General features: G+C 55.1%; 1 protein-coding gene across 3 annotated transcripts in view; it reads left to right on the top strand.

Annotated features, from left to right (window-relative positions):
• MESDC2 (mesoderm development candidate 2) overlaps positions 1-7,641 on the top strand; it is a 10,868-nt gene extending 3,227 nt beyond the window's left edge. For 2 of the 3 annotated variants that reach the window (XM_014536920.1, XM_005862856.2), the window contains exons 2-3: positions 3,582-3,814; positions 6,504-7,641. In XM_014536920.1, the coding sequence (XP_014392406.1) occupies positions 3,582-3,814; positions 6,504-6,759 (489 nt within the window). In that variant the 3' untranslated portion in view covers positions 6,760-7,641. Of the gene's footprint in view, positions 1-197; positions 354-3,581; positions 3,815-6,503 lie in introns of those variants that run through there. The other variant, XM_005862855.2, reaches the window with a different exon arrangement.
• Positions 7,642-9,712: the final 2,071 nt, after the last annotated feature.

Raw genomic sequence — 9,712 nt, 5'->3', positions numbered from 1 at the left:
ATATAATTGATTTCAGAGAGGAAGGGAGAGAGAAACATCAATGATGAGAGAGACTCATGGATCGGCTGCCTCCTGCACGCCTCCTACTGGGGATCCAGCCCGCAGCCCGGGCATGTGCCCTTGACTGGGAATCGAACCCGGGACCCTTCAGTTCGAAGGCCGACGCTCTACCCACTGAGCCACACTGGCCGGGGCTGTAATAAGCTTTTTAGATGAAGTTCTCCAGCCAAGAATTTGTCGCGGCCTCTTTCCCTTCCGAAGGTGGTTGGATTGTCCTGGTTGATCCAGAGTCAGCGTCCAGGGTTCCCTTCGCGTGTCACCTCGGGCAGGTCAGGTCTCCGCTCCAGGCCCAGGTTCCGTATCCAAGATGAGGTTTTACTGGAGGGTTCCTGCCAACGCTTCATGCTTCATGATGTGGTTACCTCTGTGTGTGTGTTTGGTAGAGGCTTTTGGTCATGAGTTTGAAACGCCATCTGATGCCCGGGGCTAGCAGAAAGCAGACTGTGTGTTCGTGTGGATGTGCAGCTGCTGGGGAGATTGGGGTGGAGCGGGGGGTGCGGGGACCATGAACGAAGAGAGAGGTGCATGTCACGCTCCCTTCCCGTTCGCCATCGCCCTCACCATCTTCCCCCTTCTCTGTGCGCTCCTGAAAGTGAAGTGTTTGTGTCTGTGTGTGTGTTTTTAAATATATATTTTTATTGATTCAGAGAGGAAGGGGGAGAGAGAGAGAAACATCAATGATGAGAAAGAATCACGGATCGGCTGCCTCCTGCACGTCCCCTGCTGGGGATCAAGCTCACAACCCAGGCATGTGCCCTGACCGGGAATCGAACCCGGGACCCTTCAGTCCGCAGGTTGATGCTCTATCCACTGAACCACACCGGCCAGGGCATCAAGTGAAGTTTTGGATATGCCGAAGCGAGAACACTGTCTCCTTAGCAAATCCCACCCCGGAAATACTCGGCCTGAGCTAGACAGAAGGGGTGCTGCCGAGATGAACAGGGGGTCGGACCATTGGTGACAGCAGGTACCAATAAAAATAGCCGCAATGCAAAGCAGGAATGGCTGAGCGCTATAAAAAGGAAGTGCGGCCCGGCCGGCGTGGCTCAGTGGTTGAGCTTCGACCTAGGAACCAGGAGGTCAGGGTTCGATTCCCGGTCAGGGCACAGGCCCGGGTTGCCGGCTCGATCCCCAGTGTGGGGCATGCAGGAGGCAGCCAGTCCGTGATTCTCTCTCATCATGGATGTTTCTCTCTTCCTCTGCCTTCCTCTTTGACATCAATAAAAATATATATTTTTTTTAAAAAAAAAGTGCTGTGGGGCTCTCAGAGGGTTTCGGGGAGGAAGTAGTTTTAGAGAAGCGAGGGGAGTGGGGGGAGGGCCTCTGACCGAGCAGCAGGAGCAGAGGACGGGGCGCGAGGGAACTGGGCGGAAAGGAGCAGATAGTAACAGCCGAGGCTCTGCGGTTAGACCACCCGGGTTCCAGCCACTTCCCCTGAGTGTGGACAGCAAGAGCCTCTCTGTCCTCGAGTTTCCTCCTCTGCAGGATAGAGGTGTTGATAGTATTCACTTGGGTCGTTCTGAGAATCAACTGAGAGAACATGGGAAGAACCGAGAGTATGGCAACTCGGCCCCGGCTGGTGTGGCTCAGTGGTCGAGTGTCACGGTTCGATTCCCGGTCAGGGCACATGCCTGGTGTGGGCATGCAGCAGGCAGCCCATCGGTGATGCTCATCATTGATGTCTGTCTGTCTGTCTGTCTCTCTCTCTCTCTGATATCAATATTTAAAAAATATTTTTTAAAATATATTTTTATTGATTTTTAACAGAGAGAAAGGGAGAGGGATAGAGAGTCAGAAACATTGATCAGCTGCCTCCTGCACACCCCCTACTGGGGATGTGCCCGCAACCAAGGTACATGCCCTTGACCGGAATCGAACCTGGGACCCTTCAGTCCGCAGGCCGACGCTCTATCCACTGAGCAACACCAGTTAGGGCTAAAAAAATATTTTTTAAAAAATACAGCAACTCCTGATTAGCTATGTTGATATAAGAATCGGTCCTTTGATATAAATCCGTTGGGTTGGCTGGAATAGACTATGAAGCAAGCTGGTGAGAAGTAAAGATGGTGGGAAGCAGCGCTACTGGTCCTGATGCTGGTGGGGGTTGGACGTTAGAAGGACAGATGCAGTCCCTGCTGAGTTAGAAAAGCTGTGTTTCCCCGATATTCCAGGACTGGGGTGCTTGCATTTAATCTCACAATCTCATCCCCAAACATGTTTTCTCTTCGAAGTCCCCTTCTGTGCATAGACCTAGTTTTTACAGCAGTAGTTTGTGTATTTTCTTCTGTTTATATTTTCCATAATACTTAAAAATATATATTTTTTATTGATCTCAGAGAGGAAGGGAGAGGGAGAGAGATAGAAACATCCATGATGAGAGAGAATCGTGGATCGGCTGCCTCCTGCACACCCCCCACTGGGGATCGAGCCCACAACCCGGGCCTGTGCCCTGACTGGGAATCGAACTGTGACCTCCTGGTTCATAGGCCGACGCTCAGCCACTGAGCCGCGCCAGCCGGGCTGAGATGTCCTGTTCTTTGGAGGACTTGGTAGCTGGTTGACCTCTGTGCCCACAAGGTGACAGCATAATGTGAAAGGACAGGTGTGCCCCTAGCTTTGCCCCTTGGTCACTGTGACCCTCACTGTCCTTACCCATAGAGCCAGGTCAGGGCCCACTGTGCAGGGTGCGTGCAGACTAAGGGAGCTGGTGTTCGCAGACACTGTGAATGTGAGCGCCCTTTCCCCGTATCCGTGATCTCTCCTCTCCCCCACCCCCTCCGGGAGAGGGCATCCATCTCATGGGTGTTTTTCTGTAGGAAACAGTTCTTTCTCCCCTGGCAGCCACCCCCTGCTCTCCCTGCTGTTCCCTCTGTGCCAGTATAAACTGTTAGTTACGTGTGTCACTGTTCTTCCTTGCCGTGCAGCGTTTTGTCGTAACCCCGTGCCAGAGTGTGGCCATTTTCACCATCTCTCATATTGGGTAGAATCTTTGGGTGTGAAAAAGCTGTCGAACCCCATCACCTGGGGGCTCTCTGGGATTGGCGACTTTGAGTGACGCCAGTAAGGACTGCCCGAAACTTAGACATGAATGCTGTGGGATTTGGACCTTTTTTAAAAAAAAAAATTTATTTTACTAATTTTAGAGAGGAAGGGAGTGGAGGGAGAGAGAGGTAGAAACATCAGTAATGAAAGAGAATCACGGATCGACTGCCTCCTGCACGTTCCACACTGGGGATTGAACCCTCAACCCCGGGCTTGTGCCCTTCACCTGAATCAAACCCTGACCTCCAGGTTCATAGGTCGATGCTCAACCACTGAGCCACACTGGCCGGCGGGTTTGGACTTTAGAAGGAATGTGCAGTAGAAAGTCAAGCACAGGGAACCTGCTGGGTGTCCTTTTTGTCAGTTGTGACGTAGTCACAGACACACACCCCCCCCGCCCCCCCCATGTCCTGTGCGGATGCTCTGCCTCTGCCGGGTGCAAATCCCATTTCTGACGGTTGGCGCTCCCCTCCTCCTAGAAAGACGACGACATAGAAGAAGGAGACCTCCCGGAGCACAAACGGCCGGCGGCCCCCGTGGACTTCTCGCAGCTGGACCCGGGCAAGCCGGAGAGCATATTGAAGATGACCAAGAAGGGCAAGACCCTCATGATGTTCGTCACCGTGTCCGGGAGCCCCTCGGAGAAGGAGACGGAGGAGATCACCTCCCTGTGGCAGGGCAGCCTCTTCAACGCCAACTACGACGTCCAGAGGTGAGCGCCCCCGCCCTGAGGGGGCTCCAGCCCGCGGATGTTCTTTGTTTTATTCTCTTGTGTGTATGTTGTCAACCCTCATCCAAGGGTGTGTTTCCATTGATTTTAAGAGAGAGAGAGAGAGAGACAGAGAGAAACATTGATGTGAGAATCAACTGGTTGCCTCCTGCGTGAGTCCCAACCAGGGCCCAGGCTGGGGAGGAATCTGCAACCAAGTACATTTGTGCCTTTGACTGGACTCGAACCCGGGACCCTTCAGTCCACAGGCCCAAGCTCTATCCACTGAGCCAAACCAGCTAGGACTCTTTATTTTTTTAAATATGTTTTTATTGGTTTCAGAGAGGAAGGGAGAGTGAGAGAGAGAGATAGAAACATCAATGATAAGAGAGAGTCATGGATCGGCTGTCTCTTGTACACCCCACACTGGGGATGGAGCCCGCAACCCGGGCCTGTGCCCTGACCGGGAATCGAACCTCGTCCTGGTTCATAGGGTGACCCTGAGCCACTGAGCCACACTGGCCGGGCAGCAGGATGTTCTTTAAAGAAGATTCAGCCCTGACCAGTTTGGCTCAGCGGATAGAGCGTCGGCCTGCGGACTGAAGGGTCCCAGGTTCGGTTCCGGTCAAGGGCATGTACCTTGGTTGCGGGCACATCCCCAGTGGGGGGTGTGCAGGAGGCAGCTGATCGATGTTTCTCTCTCATTGATGTTTCTAACTCTCTATCCCTCTCCCTTCCTCTCTGTAAAAAATCAATAAAATATATTTTAAAAAAAAAGAAAGAAGATTCATCGTTGGTCAAAACCAGAAAGTTCTTTTTGTTGTTTTCATTGTTGTCTTATTTCATCATGAAGTTTTATTTACCTTTGATCCTTTAACTGTTATCTGAGTCAGAAGTTGTCTAGTTTAGCCTCCGGGGCCCAATCAGTTACAGTTGGACCGTGTGCTTCCTTCAGAAGTGCCTGCCCTGTGGAGCGTGCTTTTCTGGGTGGCCGTGCACACAGGTAGCTGGTTCACAGGTAACTAGTGTAAGGGAAGCTCCGTATGAGCCTAACGTGCAATTTCAAGGAATTTCTTTTTTCCTTCTCAATAGCAGTTCTAAAATCTAGGGTCTTCCCCGGTCTTAGATTAAGAAGTACCCATATATATAAAAGCCAAGGGACCGGACCCACCAGTCGCTATGATGAGCACTGCAGTGGCCAGTCTCCCCCCCGCCCCCCAAACCTCTTGAGGCCCCTCTCCCCGGCGGCCTCACCCTCGATCGGCCCCCATTGGGGCAGGCGGGCCGGACCCCACCTGTGCATGAATTCCTGCACCGAGCCTCTAGTGAAAGTAATAAGAAGAAATGAAGGAATCCGAGAGTGTCAAGGGGGGCAGAATGCCTTCGTCAGCTTAAATAGACACTCAGGGGAACAGATCCGCTACCACTGATCAGGATGGAGCCCCTCAGGAACAGAAGAGCCGTGCCCACTGGCAGCTAGTGGTCCACCCAGACCCCAGTCTCTTCCTCTGGCTCCGTGGCACCTGCTGAGTGCGGAGTGTGAGCGACTTGGGCTGCTGCTGTTAACCTCTGGGCCAGGGTTTCTGTCCAGCAGGCGGGTCCCCTCTCATGCCCTCCTAGGCCTCGGCGTGACCCAGTCGAAACCAGTGGTTTCCAGCCTTGACCAGCAGAGGAAACCTCAACGGGCACCTCGGAATGTGAAACAGGTGCACCGGGCAGCTGCTCGAGCTCCCAGCAGCCCCCTCGCCCCCTGCACAGCCTCGGGCCTCCTCATTCCCTCCAGGCCGGCTCCCACCTCCCCACACCACGCCCAGCTGTTGCTTTTTTTTTTTTTTTTTTTTCATTGATTTCAGAGAGGAAGGGAAAGGGAGAGAGAGAGAAATCAATGATGAGAGAGAATCATGGATCGGATGCCTCCTGCAGGCCCCACACTGGGGATGGAGCCCACAATCCGGGCATGTGGCCTGACTGGGCACCGAATTGTGACCTCCTGGTTCCTAGATTGATGCTCAACCACTGAGCCACGCCGGCTGAGCCAGGTGCTGCTTCTGATCTGAGCTGATCTGAGGGGTCAACCAGTTCAATCTGTTCGGATCTCAGACATGAAGTTTCAGAAGTTACTGGGCTTCGACAAGTCCGATATGTTGTTCCGTGTTCCTGTAGAATTTGAAAGGAAGTGTTTTTCCTGGTTAAGTGCCACAGAAACGCTGACCCTGTCCAGGGTGGGGCACGTCCGGCCCACAGGCTGTGTGAGGCCTGGGAAATCATTTGGTCTGGCCCTGCCAAGGCATTAGGGGTGAGTTAGTTAAAGGTTTGACCAAATATAACAGGGTAGTTTATTTTTTTATTGATTTCAGAGGGAGAAATAGAAACATCAGTGATGAGAGAGAATCATTGATTGATTGATTAATTGATTGGCTGCCTCCTGCATGCCCCCTCCTGGGGATCAAGGCCGCAACCCGGGCATGTGCCCTGACCGGAATTGAACCCGTGACGACCTCCTGGTTCACAGGTTGACGCTCAACCCCTGAGCCACGCCGGCCGGGCTCACAGGCTAATGTCTAAGTTGATGATTGTGTGTGGCTTGTGGACGATGTTATAAATATCCACATGGCCCCGGGCAGGAGAAGGTTCCCCACCCCTGCCTTCGCCCTTCACTACGTGCACTGACCAGTGGCCTCTCCCTGTCCAGGTTCATCGTGGGCTCGGACCGCGCCATCTTCATGCTGCGGGACGGGAGCTACGCCTGGGAGATCAAGGACTTCCTGGTCAGCCAGGACAGGTGTGCGGACGTCACCCTGGAGGGACAGGTGTACCCCGGCCGAGGCGGAGGCGGCAAAGAGAAAAACCAAACCAAGCCAGGGAAGGGCAAGAAGAAGGAGGGAGACGCGAAGCCTCGCGCCTCGAAGGAAGGCAACCGAGCGGGGAAGACGCGCGAGGACCTGTAACAGGCGGGCGGGCGTGGGGACCCACACCGCGTGGCATTCTGGCTGCTTCTAGAGCCCGGGCACGTGCTCTCTCTGACCACACGCCCGGGCTGTGGGCAGATAAGAATCCCTGTTGGAAAGGCTGAGGGACGAAGACGGCTTTCGCATTCTCGTTGGACACGGCCCAGTTCAGGTTTCCTGTGAAGTCGAGTTCGATGGAAGCCGGACGGTGGCTTTTCCCACTTACATGGAGGGGAGCCCCTGACCGCCGTCTCCGCCCCCCGTGGCCCTGCTCCGGTCTCGTGTCTGTGCTTTGGGTTTTGTGCGTTGATTTTGAGAGAGAAGGATGCTGGGTTCTAGGCAGACACGCTAAGACCTGACATCATTGAATCGGCCTCTTCGCACCACAGAAACGTCGCTTCGTGACTGAAGTGAACACACGCCACGGGCCACCAGGACGTGTGCACCCCCCACCCCTGCAGGAACTGCGTAGACGGGAAATCCGGTCCCTCGGGGTCCCACGCATCTGGGATTCCCGGGGCTCCCTCCTCGGTTAGAGGGACTCTGGGTCTCTGCCCGCTGCTGGGGGGCCCTGCGGTCAGGGTCCTGTCTGTCCCTTATTCAGGAAGCCCCAGCGCTGGCTGTCTGCCAGGTCACTCGGGAACCGGCGGCCCAGGGGCCCCACCCCTCCTCCATGTGTATACGTGTGTCTGATGAAGTGCCTACATGTGTGTGTGGTCCTCACGGTGCCCTCCCCGCTGGTGTCTGATTCCCGTTCCTGACGGAGCTGCCCTGGGTGGGAGGGGCGGGGTTTACACACAGGTGCCATTTTTAAGAGCTGCAGTCGTTTGTAAACACCGTCCATTGTGATTTTAACAAAATAACACACGTCCGTGCTCAGAAGGTGCTGTGGTCCCAGGTCTCTCCCTGCCGCTGCCGCCTGTTGTCCCTGCAGGAGCTCCCGTGCGCCGTGTGTGCGTGTGTGTGTGCGTGTCTGATGAAGTGCCTACATGTGTGTGTGGTCCTCACGGCGCCCTCCCCGCTGGTGTCTGATTCCCGTTCCTGTCGGAGCCGCCCTGGGTGGGAGGGACAGGGTTACACACAGGTGCCATTTTTAAGAGCTGCAGTCGTTTGTAAACACCGTCCATTGTGATTTTAACAAAATAACACACGTACGTGCTCAGAAGGTGCTGTGGTCCCAGGTCTCTCCCTGCCGCTGCCGCCTGTTGTCCCTGCAGGAGCTCCCGTGCGCCGTGTGTGCGTGTGTGTGTGCGTGTGCGCGCGTGTGTGTGTGTGTGTGTGTGTGTGTGCGCGCGCCTTGCAGTGTCTTTGTGTGTGTGCACGTGCGTGTGCACCTTGGAACGTCTGTCTCCCCTGGTGTGTGTGTGTGTGTGTGTGTGTGCGCGCGCCTTGCAGTGTCTTTGTGTGTGTGCACGTGCGTGTGCACCTTGGAACGTCTGTCTCCCCTGGTGTGTGTGTGTGTGTGTGTGTGTGCGCGCGCCTTGCAGTGTCTTTGTGTGTGTGCACGTGCGTGTGCACCTTGGAACGTCTGTCTCCCCTGGTGTGTGTGTGTGTGTGTGTGTGTGCGCGCGCCTTGCAGTGTCTTTGTGTGTGTGCACGTGCGTGTGCACCTTGGAACGTCTGTCTCCCCTGGTGTGTGTGTGTGTGTGTGTGTGTGCGCGCGCCTTGCAGTGTCTTTGTGTGTGTGCACGTGCGTGTGCACCTTGGAACGTCTGTCTCCCCTGGTTGTGTGTGTGTGTGTGTGTTGGCCTTGCAGTGTCTTTGTGTGTGCGCGCGCGTGCGCACGTGCGTGTGCACCGTGGAACGTCTGTCTCCCCTGGTGTGTGTGCGTGTGCACACGTGTGTGGGGGGAGGGTGCGCCTCGCAGCGTCCGTCTCCCCTGGTTCTGGTCGCTCCCTCAGTTCTGTCTCTGGGTGGGAGTTTGCCCTGCAGGGTGGGGAGCTGACCGGGCCGTGTTCATGGGCCACCTCCTGGCTGTTGTTTCTCATGCAGTTTGAACCCAGAGGGGGTGTGAGTCCAGAGAGGCCGTCAGAATGGCGCCACCGCCCGCCCAGAGGAGGCGGGTGAGAGCCCTTAGGCCTCTGGCCCTGGCCTCCCCGTCTAGGGGTGTCACTTAGAAATGGAGCCGGATGTCCACGAGGGGGCGGCAGAGACCCGCCCGGAGTGGAATTCCTCGGCTGCTGTCGGAGCTCAGGCTCCAGCTGCGCTGCCAGGCGTCTGTGAAGATCCGCAGGCACCTCTTCCTCCGCGTTTCCCTTTGATCGCCCTGTGCTGGCGGCGGCTTGTGTTCGTTTACCTCGTTGTCATAGCGACCCCAGGCCCAGGGCTCTGCTATCCCCTGCCCCCCACGCCAACTGGGGCTCAGCTCAGCGAAGGTGGGCCGTTTCCTCCAGGTCACGTGGCCACGAAGGGCCGGAGCCGGGGTCTGAGCTCAGCAGCAGCAGCTGCTGTCCGGTGGGAGTGGCTCACAAGGACCTTCTCTTGTCAGATCGCCCAGAAACACGGTTTGTGCTCTGCCTCCGGATTTTAGGAATTAATTTGTGCCATGAGATGGAAAAGGTTAACCCCCGTCCGGCGTGGCTCCGTGGTTGAGCATCATCCTATGAAACGGGAGGTCAGGGTTCGATTCCCGGTCGGAGCATATGACCAGGTTGCGGGCTCCATCCCCAGTGTGGGGCGTGCAGGAGGCAGCCGATCCTTGGTTCTCTCTCATCGTGGATGTTTCTCTCTCCCTCTCCCTTCCTCTCTGAAACCAATAAAAAAATATTTTTTTAAAAGGAAAATAGCTGGGATAGTGAAAGACCCGGAGAGCAATTCACCAGCCTTATTTTTCTTAGCTATGAGACCCAGTTTATTTATTTTTTTTAAAATATGTTTTTATTGATTTTTTTCACAGAGAAGAAGGGAGAAGGATAGAGAGTTAGAAACATCGATGAGAGAGAAACATTGATCA

This window comes from Myotis brandtii, unplaced genomic scaffold (genome assembly GCF_000412655.1).
Source record: "Myotis brandtii unplaced genomic scaffold, ASM41265v1 scaffold169, whole genome shotgun sequence".
Classification (NCBI taxonomy): domain Eukaryota; kingdom Metazoa; phylum Chordata; class Mammalia; order Chiroptera; family Vespertilionidae; genus Myotis; species Myotis brandtii.
Note: the sequence above shows the minus strand (reverse complement) of the source record. Positions and strands in the feature narration are given on the sequence as shown.